Source organism: Dendrobates tinctorius, unplaced genomic scaffold (assembly GCF_039654945.1).
Source record: "Dendrobates tinctorius isolate UK_male_01 unplaced genomic scaffold, ASM3965494v1 ptg000046l, whole genome shotgun sequence".
Classification (NCBI taxonomy): Eukaryota; Metazoa; Chordata; class Amphibia; order Anura; family Dendrobatidae; genus Dendrobates; species Dendrobates tinctorius.
Window position 1 is genome coordinate 65,001,276 of NW_027361714.1, and position 17,178 is coordinate 65,018,453.

At 41.0% G+C, this 17,178-nt stretch overlaps 1 protein-coding gene across 2 annotated transcripts in view; it reads left to right on the plus strand.

Annotated features, from left to right (window-relative positions):
* The window catches only part of LOC141089506 (amine sulfotransferase-like), a 246,147-nt gene extending 239,124 nt beyond the window's left edge, over window positions 1-7,023 (plus strand). For both annotated transcript variants that reach the window (XM_073575962.1, XM_073575963.1), the window contains exons 6-7: window positions 1,581-1,761; window positions 1,862-7,023. In XM_073575962.1, coding sequence (XP_073432063.1) covers window positions 1,581-1,761; window positions 1,862-1,992 — 312 coding nt within the window. In that variant the 3' untranslated portion in view covers window positions 1,993-7,023. The remainder of the gene's footprint in view (window positions 1-1,580; window positions 1,762-1,861) is intronic.
* The last annotated feature ends 10,155 nt before the right edge of the window (window positions 7,024-17,178 follow it).

The window sequence follows — 17,178 nt, forward strand, 5'->3', positions numbered from 1 at the left end:
TCTCCTTGCTCCTATAACTGTCTCTAAGCTAAATGCAGAATATATCTGATACAAACAGCAAAGCACAAGTTTAGCTCATAGAAGGACTGTCAGTATGATGTTTCAACATCAGCTCCAGTATCAACACTGGAGGACTCTGATTCGTAAACTGTGCATACACAGGCATGGACAACCACTCTCTACCACCAATAAGAAATGTCCCTGAGTTGTGCAATGGTGTCAATGTGCCATGCATGGCGGTGTCTTTCCTTTAATAACCCCTGATGACGTAATACAGCCAACCAATCACAGTAATGCCACTACCAAGATGACTATGGCATTACAGTTAATGTAATACATTTTTGGCACTCAACTTGTTGCAAAGTGAAGAATTTTATTTGCAGTCTCAATAATTTAGACGTTTCGGCTTGCACACATAAGCCTTCATCAGTAGGCCAGACTGCTCTCTTGAATAGGTCTGCAATGTGTTTAATAGTAAGGTACCACTATATTGGTGGTATAAATGGTCAGATTCGTGTTGAGAATGATTCTCATTTATCGATAACGTTTCGTGACAGAAATGATCTGTAACGATACTATACAGTGTTGTATCAGGTAGAACGCGGTATCCACCGCTTGTAGCCAGGGTCACCGCGTTCTACCTGATACAACACGCCGCCACCCACCAACGCTACATCACACAGCGCTGTATGGGCTCCTTGTGTAATTGAATCTTACAGTTGACTCCTCAAACTGACATTAAACCCCTCATATATGATACTGTATAGTATTGTTACAGATCATTTCTGTCACGAAACGTTATCGATAAATGAGAATCATTCTCAACACGAATCTGACCATTTATACCACCAATATAGTGGTACCTTACTATTAAACACATTGCAGACCTATTCAAGAGAGCAGTCTGGCCTACTGATGAAGGCTTATGTGTGCAAGCCGAAACGTCTAAATTATTGAGACTGCAAATAAAATTCTTCACTTTGCAACAAGTTGAGTGCCAAAAATTTATTACATTATCTATACTGGTGTGGGAACCTTCTTTTGTGCACCAACGCAGTAGTGCCACGATATATCTGTTGATCTATGGCATTACAGTGACTGGCAGGCAATCTCTGAATGTTTATTGACTGTGTAACAGGCGCAAAACATGCAGAGTGGGGATTCAAGCTTCAGATTCGAGCACCGACTAATGCTCGCTGAGTGCCAATTATATGGACATCCAGAAAGTCAAATGATATCCGAGTATTACCAATACATCATCCACACAGTGTCTAGCAACGAGCTTCTGCGCAAGCGTTCTTCTTTCTGCCCTTTCAAGGGCAGAGTCAAGTACTGCAGTGCACATGCGCCGATGCTTTTTTGCTTTTTTTGCACATGCACACTGCAATACTTTGCTCTGCCCTCGACAGGGCAGAGAGAAGTACGCTTGTGCAAGAGCGCGATTGTGACTTGCTACTTGCACCTTATTCCTGTAAACTGGAAAAATGTTATTGAATGTATAGATGACATACATATAGAACCAGATTACTTGATGGCTTAATATTTATATTACAATATTGTGGGGGTTGTGTCTGTTTCAGGACCTTCGATCTACTGTGCTGAAAATCTGCAAATTTGTCAGCATAAACCTTGATGATGAAGCAGTAGACATCGTGGTGGAAAAAGCAACTTTTAAGAACATGATACAGGATCCTCTTTCTAATTATACATTCCTTTCAAATGAAATTTTAGACAAGAATAAAGGAAGTTTTTTACGTAAAGGTAAAGTATAAGCAAAAGGGGTTATTGGAGTTGAAAAAAGAAGCCACAAATGTAAAGTCCATAAAGATAGTGGCTCAGCATTTTCTCTTCTTTTTACCAGGGATTGTTGGTGACTGGAAAACTATAATGACGGTGGCACAGAGTGAGATGTTTGATAACGTGTACAAAGAGAAGATGGAAGATCTGCCGATTAAGATTATGTGGGAGATCAATGAAGAAACTACATCCTAGAGTTCTGTTATTTTCACAAAAACCTTCGAGTCAATGTTTTGTGTTTTAGTCTAAATTGATCCAAACATTTCTGCTAAAAAATTTATACTGTAAAGTGAACCTTTCATTTTTTTGTGTTTTAAGCTGGATACATCTTGAGATAAGGGCTGAAGCGCTGAGAGACAGTTTTTTTTTCTGTTTTGCATAGTCCACTTGTTCCCTAGATATGAGCTTATGAAGTTTATATGTAAATTTTCTCTTTAATCACATGGGTGGTAACAGATTCTTCTTAGAGGCCAGGGCCGGACTGGCCATCTGGCAATTCTGGCAAATGCCAGAAGGGCCTCTCTGTTAATGGGCTGCCTTGTCTGCTACGTTGTTAATAGAATCAGTGTTCTCAAGACACCCAAACTGTTAAGAGTTGTGATGGCGCATAGTCGCTGACTCCATCACTTACCCCATCAGGCCACGGGTATCATTAGAAATATTGGTCTTGTAGTAAATCTTGCTTTCCTCCATTTAGGGCAATATTAGTAATATATCCCATCTGGTTCATGGGGACAGGAACAACATGGACCTGTGTGATTTTAAATGCTAGGACTGAATTTCAGCCTCAGTCCCCGCACCTGAGCATGACAATGACCTGAAAAACACAGTGAGGCTAACTAAAAAGCATTTCAAAGGCCTGGAGTGGCCTAGTCAGACCTGTACCCAATAGAAAATCTTTGAAGTGAGCTGAAACTCAATTGTTGCCCAGTGACAGCCCTGAAACCTGATAGTTCTAGAGAAGATCAGTATGAGGCGTGGACCAAAATTCCTGCTGCAGTGTGTGCATACTTGGACAAGAACTACAGGAAATGTCTGACCTCTGTAACTGCAAACAGGTTTTCGTGGGCCCCGGGCGAAAGCATCTCAGTGGGCTACTTTAACACATACCACAATTCATGATGCACAGATATGGCAGAGAAATACAGGTATAGTATATTGCCAAAGATTTCACTTCTAACATTACATGAGTAATACCAATAGCTCAGAAACCAGACAGTTTAGTCCTCCATACATCATACAGTATTATGGGCCCCACATAGTGCTCTATACAGAATAATGAGCCCCATATATTTCTCCATACAGTATTTTTCACACCACATAGTGCTCCATACAGAATAATGAGCCCCATATATTGCTCTATACAGTATTATGGGCACCGCATAGTGCACCATACAGAATAATGAGCCCTATATATTGTTGCATATAGTTTTATGGAGACCACATAATGCTCCATACAAAATAATTAGCCCCATATATTACTCCATACAGTATTATGGGTACCACATAGTGCTCCTTACAGAATAATGAGCCCCATAAATTGTTCCATACAGAATAATGGACTCCATATATTCTCCATACAGAATAATGAGCTCCATATATTGCTCCATACACATCAATAAGTCCCATATAATGTTTGATACAGAATAATGGACCCCATGTAATGCTCCATATAGAATAATTAGCCCAATTTATTGCTCCATACAGTATTATGGGCACCACATAGTCCTTCATACAGAATAATGAGCCTCATATATTGTTCCATACAGAATAATGGACCACATGTAATGCTTCATATAGTATAATGAACCCCAAACTATGCTCCATACAGTATAATGGGCCCCATATAATGCTCCATACAGGATGGGCCCCATATATTGCACCATACAGTATAATGGGCCCCATATAATGCTTCATACAGTATGATCCATTATATGATTGGCCCCAAAAATTCTACAAACAGAATGGGCTCCATATAATGCTCCATATGTAAGTGTCCCCATAAGATGCTCCATATATAATGGGTCCCATATGTTGCTCCATATGGAATTGGCCCCATAAGATGCTCCATATGTAAATGGCCCCATAAACTGGTCCATATGTAACTGGCCCCATAAATTGCTCCATGTATAACTTGCCCTATATACTGCTCCATATATAATTGGCTCATATACTGCTCCATATGTAATTGGCTCCATAAACAATTGGCCCCATAAGATGCTTCATACATGATTGGCCCCATATACTGTTCCATTAATAATTGGGCCCATATAATGCTCCATATATAATTGGCCCTATATACAATTGTCTCCAAAAGATGCTCCATATATAATTGGCCCCATAGGATGCTCCACATATAATTGGCCCCATATACTGTTCCATATATAATTGGCCCCATATACTGCTCCATATATAATTGCCCCATATACTGCTCCATATATAATTGGCTCCATAAACAATTGGTCCCATAAGATGCTTCATATATAATTGGCCCCATATACTGATCCATTAATAATTGGCCCATATACTGCTCCATATATAATTGGCCCTATATACAATTGTCTTCAAAATATGCTCTATATATAATTGACCCCATAAGATGCTCCACATATAATTGGCCCCATTTACTGCTCCACATGTAATTGGCCCCATACACTGCTCCATATATAATTGGTTCCATATAGTGCTCCATATATAATTGGCCCCAAATACTTCTCCATATGTAATTTGCCCCCACATACTGCTCCATATATTATTGACCTCATATAATGCTCCATATGTAATTGGCCCCTATACTGCTCTATATGTAATTGGCCCACATATTCTGCTGCATATATAATTGGCCCCATATGCTGTTCCATATGTATTTGGCTCCATATATTGCTCCAAACATTAAAAAAATGAAATACTCACGCTCGTCTCTGGCCGCTGCTCTGCTCCAGACTCCTCAGGATCTTCCGGCTCTCTGTGCTGTGACTGCTCAGACAGAGGGCAAACAGTACTGACATCATTGTGCCCTCTGACCTGAGAATCACAGTCAAAGGATGGAAGACACCACAGTGTAGGAACAGGGAGAGGTGAACATCGCAAGTACAGGGGCCTTGAGCATGTGGTGGGGGCCCACTCATAGGCTCTGGCACAGGCACCAGGCCGTCATAGCGTATCAGTGTCCCTGACAGCGAGTGGGCCCCCTGTCTGCCCAGGGCCCCGGCACTTCTCAGGTTTATCGGGTGCTGATAGCAGCCCTGATTGCACACAAAGTTTTCTGTACCAAATATTAATTCTGTTTTTCTATTGTATTAAATATTTATTTCATGCAACGTAATGCAAATTCATATAATGTGATTTTCTGGATTTATTTTTTAAATTTTGTCTCTCACGGTTGAATTGTATCTATTATAAAAAAAAATACAGACCTCTCTATTCTTTGTAGGTGTGAAAATTTGTCACTGTATACCAATGATATAATGCAAAGATTCTGGAGGAAAGGTTCTCATCAAAAGATACTAGATCTGCATGGAGAGGATTAAGAGAGGTCACCAGTTATAAAAGCCACCCCACTATAGTGAACCCAAGCAGAAGTCTGGCAGCAGAGTTAAATGAATTCTACTGCAGATTTGAGGCAAGCTCTACACACAGTGGCTATTCATCTCTAAGCTCCTCAGTCTGTTCATATAAAGATCATTCATTGTGCAACACCCAAGTAGTGATCTCCGAGGCAGAGGTGATACGCATCCTGAAGGGACTTAAGGTCAAAAAGGCACCTGGCCCTGATGGTGTATCTCCAATGTGTCTGAAAGTATGTGCTACCCAGCTTGCCCCTATACTGACAAATATATACAATGTGTCACTGAAAGAGTGCGTTGTACCTCAGTGTTGGAAAAGTTCCACAATTATCCCTGTCCCCAAGAAAGTGGGATCCTCTGAGTTGAACGACTATAGACCAGTAGCACTCACATCTGTAGCTATGAAAGTCTTCGAAAGAATTATGATGTCCCACCTGTTAAATTCATGCAGAAGCTATGGGACCCGCTTCAGTTTGCCTATAAGGAGAATCGTTCAGCAAACGACACTGTCAATCTGGCACTGCAGTACATTTTGGATCATACAGATGAACTGCACTCACATGTCCGGATTCTTTTCATGGACTTTAGCTCAGCGTTCAATACCATTGATCCGAATTTACTTCATAAGAAAATGGTAGCTCTTGGAGTCCCTCTCAGCTTATGCTTGTGGATTTATAACTTCCTGACAGCCAGGATACAGAGTGTAAAAGTTGGACCATTCACTTCGGACACCTTGGTCACAAACATCGGGGCACCTCAGGGGTGTGTTTTGTCCCCATTACTGTTTTCTCTCTATACAAATGATTGCATCTCTTCAGCAGACTCAGTAAAAATCTTGAAATTTGCCGATGATATGACACTGATTGGTCTCATCAGGGGAAATGCTGAAGACTTGTATCGGAGTGAGGTGAAAAGAATATGTGACTGGTGTAAAGCCAATAATCTTGTACTCAACACTAAAAAAGCTGCTGAGATGGTTGTGGATTTTAGGAAAGATCAACATGAGATACTTCCAATCTACATCCATGACGAAGTGGTTCTTAGGGTCACAGAGACCAAATTCCTTGGTGTTATCATCTCTCATGATCTTAAATGGGGGAAAAACGTGGATGCTGTTATAAGAAAAGCACAACAGAGGATGTTCTTCCTGCGTCAGCTGAAAAGATATGGTTTGTCTAAGAATCTGCTGATCTTATTCTTTAATGCTGTCATCAGATCTGTGATTTGTTCCTCTCTGATAGTCTGGTATGGGGGAGCCACTGCGCATGACAAACTCCGCTTACAAAGGACTTTCAGAACAGCAGAGAGAATTATAGGTTCCCCACTGCCTAAACTCCAGGATCTTTATGATAAGAGTATTCGATCCCACGCATTGAAAATTTCATCCGATCCCTCTCACCTGGGACACTCCTCATTCCAACTACTCCCTTCAGGACGTCGCTTCTGAGTCCCCAAATGCAGCACCAACCGCCATATGAACAGCTTCTATCCACTCTCTGTTCAACAATTAAATTGTCATGTGTAGACTATATACTGTATCTGTCTTGTTAGATGTTACTTGTTGTATCTGTTGTTATATATTATGTTGCCTCTTTGCCACAAAGAATTCCTTGTATATATAAGGCGATAATAAATTTGATTGATTGATTGATTGATATAACTTTATTGCCTAATTTACTATTATGGTAATCTATATTTATAAAAATGAGTGTATGTATGTGTGTGTGTATGTGTGTGTGTATCTGTGGCACCTCAGGAGTTTGGTTGCCACTGTGGCATTGCCTACCTCACAGGGGATAATGTCATGCCTGGAAGCAAGGAGGAGTTCCCTGGTCAGGTAACTTCAGCATTCAACACTTTTCCTGGCTCCAGACCAGAAGGGCTCAAAACCCAGTTTTAGGGGAGCTTCCCTATTAGTTCTGGCCTGGAGGCAGGGTTAGGCAGTGAGTGGTGGGGACTGGAAGAGCGAGGAATCTTGGAATATGCAACAGTTGTGGACTTCTTCATTTGTGTAAAGGAGGACGTTATGCTGATCTGACAATAGATGGCGATGTTGTGTAAAGTTTCCTTGCTTAATGTATTGTATGAGAAAAGGTCTCTCTTGTTACTTTAAGTTTTGTTTTTACTACTTCCTGATGATGCATCACTGTATGACTGTGCAATTTTTCTTTTACTTCATTTTCTGACAAGTAAAAGCTTTTTATCCCATGTAATCTGCTCTGTGAAGTTTTCTACTGCAACTGTGGGTATCCAGGAGCTATACAACAAGCTGTGCAACAGGTTATGGGCCCAGGCACAGAGAATCCCAGGCACAGAGAATTCCAGACACTAAGAATCCCAGACACCAAGGACCCCAGACACCCAGGACACCAGAACTCTCAGCAAGACCCTGGTGAATGCAGAATTCTTCAGTACAATTCTCTACAAACAAGTAAGACAAATTAAAGATAATGAGTAGCACAGAGCTAAAACTCACAGTAGCTAAGCTGAATAATGAGAACTATCAGTTATGGAAGTTCAAAGTATAGATGTTATTGTCTAAAGATGATTTATGGGAAGTAATTACTACAGATAGACCTGATGAAGATAATCAGACATTAGATAGAAAAAAATAGGCAAGCACATCTACTATCAGCCTATTAGTGGATGACGATCAATTAATTCACATAAGGAATGAGGATACAGCAAAGGGAATGTGGGAGGCACTGAGAAAGCTACATGAAAGACCCAGCTTAAATCACAAGTTATTTCTGCTAAGAAATCTTTACAGTATGAGACTAAGTGCAGACAATGACGTGCACAAGCACATATTCTCTATTATGGAATTGCTATCACAGCTGAGATCAATTGGTGAAGATATTAAGGAAAGCCTTGTAGTAGCAATATTATTGTGCAGTTTACCGGATTCATATACTGCTTTAATAAATGCACTAGAGACAAGACCTGAAACAAATATAACATTAGAATTTGTGAAGACCAGACTCATAGATGAATATCAAATAAGGAAGGAAAAACCAAATGATTCTTCTACTGAAAAAGATAATGGACATGCTCTTAAAGCTACATAATCAAAAATATCCCATAATAAAGAGACAAGAGAATGTTTCAGTGTAAGAAAAAAGGACATTTAAAGAAAGACTGTACTATATGGAAAGCAGAACAATAGAAATTACACCATAAGGAGAATACACAGAAGGTGAAAAACACAATTTCTGATTCATGTGAAAATAATTGGAATGGCTCATTTAAAGTAACTGATAAGAAACCATCATTGGGTTGGTTTATTGACTCAGGAGCAACAAGTCACATGACAAGTAATACAAATTTCTTAACTGAACTTAATTTAAATAAGAAGGAAGCCATTTATCTTACAGATGGAAGCAAGATAACTGCAGAAGGTGTTGGACAACGAATGCTAAACTGTTCTAACAAATTTGGGCATGATTCAAAAATACTTGAACAGGATGTGTTATATGTTCCAGGATTAGAAGGTGGATTGTTATCTGTAAAATGTATAACAGCTAAAGGACTAAGGCTACTTTCACACTTGCTTTTTTTGCAGCTCGTTTTTTGTTCAAAAAACGCATGGAAAAAACGCATACAAACGCAAACAAACGCTGCATTTTTTTCAAGCATTTTTATGCGCATGCAGGAAAAAAACGCAGCGTTTTTATGCGTTTTTACTGCGTTTGCGTTTTTTCCATATTGTTTGTCGTCACCCAAAAAAGGATTTGGGGTAGGGTTAGGGTTTATGGTTACTAGGGTAAGGGTTAGGGGTAGGGTTAGGGTAAGGGTTAGGGTTAGTAGGGTAAGGGTTAGGGGTAGGGTTATGGTAAGGGGTAGGGTTAGGGTTAGTAGGGTAAAGGTTAGGGTTAGGTTTAGGGGTAGAGTTAGGAATAGGGTTAGGGTTACTAGGGTAAGGGTTATGGGTAGGGTTAGGGGTAGGGTTAGGATTAGGGTAGGAGTTATGGTTATGTTTAGTAGGGTTAGGGTTAGTAGGGTTAGGGTTATGCTTAGAGTTAGTAGGGTTAGTGTTAGGGTTAGTAGGGTTAGGGGTAGGGTTAGGGATAGTAGGGTTAGGGTTAGGGTTAGTAGGGTTAGGGTTAGGGTTAGTGGTAGGGTTAGGGTTAGGGTTAGTAGGGTTAGGGGTTATGGTTATGTTTAGTAGGGTTAGGGTTATGGTTTAGGGTTAGTAGTCAATACAGTAAAGCTCATCCCTAATGTTGACTTAAAAAACGCATGGTTAGGGTTAGGGTTAGTAGGGTTAGGGTTTTGGTTTTGGGTTAGTAGTCAATATAGTAAAGCACATCCCTAATGTTGACTTAAAAAACGCATGCTTAAAAAAACGCATACGTGCGCATGCCAGCGCGCACGTATGTGCACCCATAGACTGTAATGTTAATTTTTCAGCAAAAACGTGCGCATACGTGCGCATGCGTTTTTTTAAGCAGTGGGGTGGACCAAAAAATGCAACATGTAGCGTCTGGACTTTATGGACGCACACCTTAAAAAAACGCAGCGCACGAAAAATGCATACGTGCGCATGCCAACGCGCACGTATGCGCACCCATGTTAAATATAGGGGAAAAAAGCGCATGCGCACGTATGCGCAAAAACGCAGCACAAAAAAACGCAAATGTGAAACCAGCCTTACTGTAAAATTCAAAGATGATGAATGTACAATCCTAGCAGGAAATAAGGTAATAATCAATGTCAAGGCAGATGAAGAATTATATCATCTAGACACATTAAAGGAACAGATGAAGTTGTGTACACATGATCAAAAGAATTGTATTCACATGTGGCATAGACATCTGGCATCCTGAAAGTATAATGGAGCTACAAAGGAATGAATTGACAAAGGGTCTATTGATATCTCATTGCTCAATTACCGTAAGATGTGAATGTTATATAAAATCTAAAGCCACAAGGATATCTATTCCTAAAGAGAGTGAAATGAAAAACACAAGACCACTTGATTTGGTGCATACTGATGTATGTGGACGCGTGAAAGTGACTACATCAGGAGGCAATAGCTATATGGTGAGTTTTATAGATGACTACTCAAGATACACAGTCACATACTTGATCAAGAACAAAAGCGAAGTTTTCAATAAACTAGTAGGCCATGTGACAAAATCGAATAACAAGTTTCAGAGAAAGCCAATTGTCATTAGAAGTGATAATAATAATAGTAATAATAAAATGGAGTAGCAGAAAGGAAAAACAGAGCTCTGACTGAAATGATAAGGTGTATACTGACAGAGTCCAAACTACCAGAGAAATATTGGGGTGAAGCAGCAATGACAGCTACATATCTACAAACCCGACTTTTTTCCAGAAAATTGAAAAATACTCCATATGAACTGTGGCAAGGTATGAAACCAAGTGTGAATCATTTAAGAGTTTTTGGTTGTAAAGTTTTTGTATTCATTCCATCAGAAAATGCCCTAAGCAACTTCCGGTTGTAACAACTTCCGTCCAGTTGTAACCGGTGACGTCACCGCACACCTCTTTCCATGTTAACCCTCAACATACACACTGCTCTCACCTTTCACCATCTCCACTCACTCTTTCACTCCACATACGACCCCTTCTCTCACTCCGTCTCTCATACTCACGCCGTCATCGCCGCTGATCCACGATCCCCGACATCTTCTTCCGCCGGCGCCATCCTGGATCCTGACGTCCTCCACGCCGGCGACATGTTCATGGTGAAAGGTGAGAGGAGTGTGTGTGTTGAGGGTAAACATGGCAAGAGGTGTGATGCTATCGCATCCTCCCGATGCGATAGCATCGGGCCATAATCTAGTTCCATCAGAAAAACGTTCCAAACTTCAAAACAGGTCCATAGAAGGATTATTTGTTGGATATAGTGAAAATTGCAATGGATATAGAATCCTAGATCCCAAAACAGACAAAGTTACGGTGAGTAACAGTGTGACATTCATTAAGGATCTAAATGAAGACATGATTTCTCTGGAAACAAAAAATGAGAAAAACAGCAGTGATATAGCTGAAGCAATATCTGATGAAAAAGAAGTTGAAATTAATAAAAAACAGAATACTGAAAGTGAAGAGATACAACTACAAACAGACACAGAACCAAGACATTCAACAATAGAAAACAAAGGAAAACCACCAATACGTCTCTCATACAAGGCAAGTACAAGTAAAATTTATGAACTTACTCTACCTCTTGAAGACATATCCCAACTTCCTGAAGAAGCTAATAAATGGATAGAAGCAGCAGAAATAGAAATACAATCCATGCATGACTCAAAGACATGGACACTAACAGAATTACCAGAAGGAAGAGAAGCTATAGGATGTAAATGGGTTTTTAAAGTAAAATACCAAACTGATGGCACAACTGAACTATACCGAGCAAGACTTGTAGCTAAAGGTTATTCTCAAAAATATAGAGAAGATTATGATGAAACATTTGCTCCAGTTGTCAAACATACAACAATAAGAACTTTGTTTGCAGTTGCAGCAATGAAACAAATGGAACTGAAACATCTTGGTGTTAAGACAGCATTTTTGAATGGACATTTAACAGAAGATATTTACATGGAACAACCTCAATGATTCAAAGATGAAAGTAAACCAAACATTTTTTGCAAATTACAGAAAAGTATATACGGTTTTAAACAAGCTGCTAAAGCGTGGAATGAAGAATTACGAAAGTGCTCACAAATGAAAAATTTCAAAGAAGCAAAGCTGATCCTTGCCTGTACACAAAAAGACTAATGGACAGATGGATTTATGTACTTATATATGTTGATGACTAGTGTTGAGCATTCCGATACCGCAAGTATCGGGTATCGGCCGATACTTGCTGTATCGGAATTCCGATACCGACTTCCGATATTTTTTCAATATCGGAATTCGGCATCGGAATCGGAAGTTCAGTTGATTGACGGCCTGACGTCATCATGATGCGCGGTGTGTGCGCATCATGATGCGCCGTCATTTCGGGCCTTCCGGGGGGTCTCTGCCGGCCTGCCGGGGGGCTGTGCCGGCCTGCCGGGGGGCTGTGTGGACTGCCCGGGGTCTGTACCGGCCTGCCGGGGGGCTGTGCCGGCCTGCCGGTGGTCTGTGCACGCCTGCCGGGGGGCTGTGCCGGCCTGCCGGGGGGCTGTGCTGATGTCCGGGGGTCTGTGCAAGCATCGTCCGATGGGACTACGTGGGAATTTCCCACACAGCAATGGCATAAAGTGAGACTAGGGACTTTTTTTTTTTAAGTGGCGGAGGAATACAGTGCGGAAGGATACCTACCTTCCGTCATTGGATTCCTGCAGCCCGTAGAGAACGGCAGCAACAGCTGATGCTGCAGTTCTCTACCCAAGATCGTCGTGGGACACACTCGTGGACTGCTTCGGATCGTGGGTGAGTATTTTTGTGGTTTGTTATGTTAATATTTATTCCGTAGACGACAATGGCTTCGGGGAACAATGTGACAAGTATTGGTAAGTATGTTACTCTATGTTATATGTACTGTATGTCTATGTATGTATTGTATGAATGTATTGTATGTATGTAGTATATATGTGGTATGTATGTAGCATGTAGTATGTATGTAGTATGTATGTAGCATGCATGTAGCATGTAGTATGTATGTAGCATGCATGTAGTATATATGTAGTATGTATGTAGCATGCATGTAGTATATATGTAGTATGTATGTAGCATGTAGTATGTATGTAGCATGCATGTAGTATGTATGTAGCATGCATGTAGTATATATGTAGTATGTATGTAGCATGCATGTAGTATATATGTAGTATGTATGTAGCATGTAGTATGTATGTAGCATGCATGTAGTATGTATGTAGCATGCATGTAGTATATATGTAGTATGTATGTAGCATGCATGTAGTATATATGTAGTATGTATGTGGTATGTATGTAGCATGTAGTATGTATGTAGCATGCATGTAGTATATATGTAGTATGTATGTAGCATGTAGTATGTAGCATGCATGTAGTATATATGTAGTATGTATGTAGCATGTAGTATGTATGTAGCATGCATGTAGTATATATGTAGTATGTATGTAGCATGTAGTATGTATGTAGCATGCATGTAGTATGTATGTAGCATGCATGTAGTATGTATATGGTATGTATGTAGCATGTAGTATGTATGTAGCATGCATGTAGTATATATGTGTTATGTATGTGGTATGTATGTAGCATGCATGTAGTATATATGTAGTATGTATGTAGCATGTAGTATGTATGTAGTATGTATGTAGCATGCATGTAGCATGCAGTATGTATGTAGCATGCATGTAGTATATATGTAGTATGTATGTAGCATGTAGTATGTAGCATGTAGTATGTATGTAGCATGCATGTAGTATGTATGTAGTATGTAGCATGTAGTATGTATGTAGCATGCATGTAGTATGTATGTAGTATGTAGCATGTAGTATGTATGTAGCATGCATGTAGTATATATGTAGTATGTAGCATGTAGTATGTATGTAGCATGCATGTAGTATATATGTGTTATGTATGTAGCATGTAGCATGCATGTAGTATGTATGTAGTATGTATGTGGTATGTATGTAGCATGCAGTATGTATGTAGCATGCATGTAGTATATATGTAGTATGTATGTTGCATGTAGTATGAATGTAGCATGTATGTAGTATGTATGTAGTATGCATGTTGTATGTATGTAGCATGTAATTTTTTTTTTTTTTTTTTACATTTAACACATTAGCCGGATGATGGGACTACTACTGTCCCATCATTGGCTAATGTGTCAATCACTGTCATGGTAGCAGGCATCGCCCGATGGGACTTGTAGTCCCATCGGACGATGCCTGCACAGACCCCCGGAGCCTGCACAGACCACCGGCAGGCCGGCACAGCCCCCCGGCAGGCCGGCACAGCCCCCCGGAGCCTGCACAGCCCCCCGGCAGGCCGGCACAGCCCCCCGGCAGGCCGGCACAGCCCCCCGGAGCCGGCACAGACCACCGGCAGGCCGGCACAGACCACCGGAGCCTGCACAGACCCCCTGGCAGGCCGGCACAGCCCCCCGAAAGGCCCGTACAGACCCCAGAGAGGCTGTACAAGGGCAGGAAAGGGTTTTTCTTATTCCGATACCGGAAGTCCCATAGACTTGAATGGGACTTCCGGTATCGGAATCGGCGATACCGATACTTTTTTTAAAGATCGGCCGATACCATCCGATACGATACTTTGAAGTATCGGACGGTATCGCTCAACTCTATTGATGACATTTTAGTTTGTTTTGAAAAAGAAAGGGATAAAGAAGACATACTAAAAATCCTGTATCAACATTTCGAGAACAAAAACTTGGGAAATGTGAAACAGTACCTAGGAATACAGATAGAAAGAGAAGAAAATGGAAGTTTCCTACTTAATCAAAATCACATGATTCAAGACATAGCCGAAACATTTTGATTGAAGGATGCAAAAATAGCAAAGTCTCCAATGGAAACTAATTATCTTAAAGAGATGAATAGTGAGAAAAATATGTTAAAAAATAATGAAGAGTACAGAATGGCAATAGGAAAATTACTGTATCTAGCGACTGTTACAGGATCAGACATCTCAGCAGCAGTAGGAATTCTGAGTAGAAAAGTATCTATGCCAAATAAAGCGGATTGGAATGCCATGAAGAGAGTAATGCGCTATTTGAAAGGAAGTAGCAATGTTAAGCTGAAACTGCCTACAAGTGAAAAATGCATCTTAACTGGATACTTTGATGCAGATTGGGCTGGAGATCCAACTGACAGAAAATCTACCAGTGGCTATCTTTTCTTTCTCTCAGGCAGACCAATTAGTTGGACTAGTAAAAAACAATCAATAGTAACGCTGCCGTCAACAGAAGCAGAATATGTTGCAGTAGGACATGCAAGTCAAGAAGTTCTACGGTTAGGACAATTGCTAACAGACCTGGGACAACCACAGTTGGAACCAACAAAAATAAATGAAGACAAGCATGTCTTGTTCTTGCTCAGATGGAAAGAGTTAACCCAAGAGCCAAGCACATTGATATGAAGTGTCATTTCTTCAGGGATCATCAGGAACAAGGAATCCTGAAATTAGAATATTGTCCTACTGAAGATATGACAGCAGACATTTTCACAAAGGCATTGAATGCTGAAAATCATCAGAGACTAATGGAGAAAATATGCTTAACTGAATAAGTCCTTACTGTTGAGAAAGGGTGTTGGCATATGCAACAGTTGTGGACTTCTTTGTTTGTGTAAAGGAGGACTTTATGCTTATCTGACAATAGATGGCGATGTTGTGTAAAGTTTCCTTGCTTAATGTATTGTATGAGAAAAGGTTTCTCTTGTTACTTTCAGTTTTGCTTTTACTACTTCCTGATGATGCACCACTGTATGACTGTGCATTTTTCCTTTTACCTCATGTTCTGACAAGTAAAAGCTTGTTATCCCATGTAATCTGCTCTGTGAAGTTTTCTACTGCAACTGTGGGTATCCAGAGCTATACAACAAGCTGTGCAACAAGGAGCTCATCCGAGGATGAGTGTTTCAGTCTGAGTCAGACAAGAGTTATAGAGGAAGAGAGAAGTCCAGGAAAAGCTGGGGGGTGGAGCTGTGACCAAGCTCACCCCAGAACAGAGCGCTAGAACCAGATGCCGGAGTCCGTGGCTGCACAGGTACGACAGTCCCACCAGCTAAATCCGGAGGGAAGAGAACTGCAGGTACCCTGACCCATCAGACACTCAGGGCACAGCAGCATATCAGACCCTGGAGCCACCACAAAGGAGAGACACCTGCAATAGGTTCAAGCTGCTTGCCATACGGGCAAGTACAGGGACCATAAGGAACAGAGGCTGGAGCATAGCTTTGAGCAGCAAGGACCTCAGAGGACAGTGCAGCAAGGAGGTCTCCAACTCCATCTGTGTTAGGGGATCCTAGATTGCTTCCAGGCTGTCCGGAACTCCATTTCCATCTGTTAGCAGTGCTCTAGTCAGCATTCCAAACCATCAAGTAAAGGTAAAGGAAACTATAGTTCATGTGTCTGCAATTATTCATTATTCCCTCAGTACTGCACCCCAACGTCACTATCCCTTATGAGAACTATAACTGCCCTGGAGCCTAGCTCTACCAGCAGTCTCCGTAGGCAGCATCAACCATGCCCTTATTGCTGAACACCACGGGTGGCATCACAAATTATTACCCTACACACTTTCCTCCTCATTTATTTTAATGGATGCCCAGGGCTACTGACCGGATCATTACATTCCCTGAAGGACCGGCCCAGTACCGAGTACCCCACGGCCCTGTGGGGTGCACCATATCAGCCATGCCCACGCCGCATAACAACCAATAACTAAGCATCTTTCATTTCACCAAAGCTGTTTAAAAGAAGCTGAGCTGTGTTTGGTTGTCATGAGTAACAGTTTTCCTTGTAGACAGTTGTGGTAACTGAGGCTTATTATTCTTATCATTTCTATGGTGTTATCGTCCTTCTGTAAAGCTGGAAATAACACAATTTATTACCGTTCCGAAACAGACCACCCTCTGACACAGACTGGAGGGGGAGCCCAGGGGGAGCCCAGTATCACACAGGATAGGATTAGATACATGGCTCAGCAGACAGTATCACACAGGATAGGATTAGATACATGGCTCATCAGACAGTATCTAACAGGATAGTATTCGATACATGGTTCAGCATTCAGCATCACACAGCATAGGGTTAGATATACAGCTCAGCAATCAGTAACACAGGATAGAATTAGATACAAGGCTCAGCAGATAGTAAAACACAGGATAGGATTAGATACACGGCTCAGCAG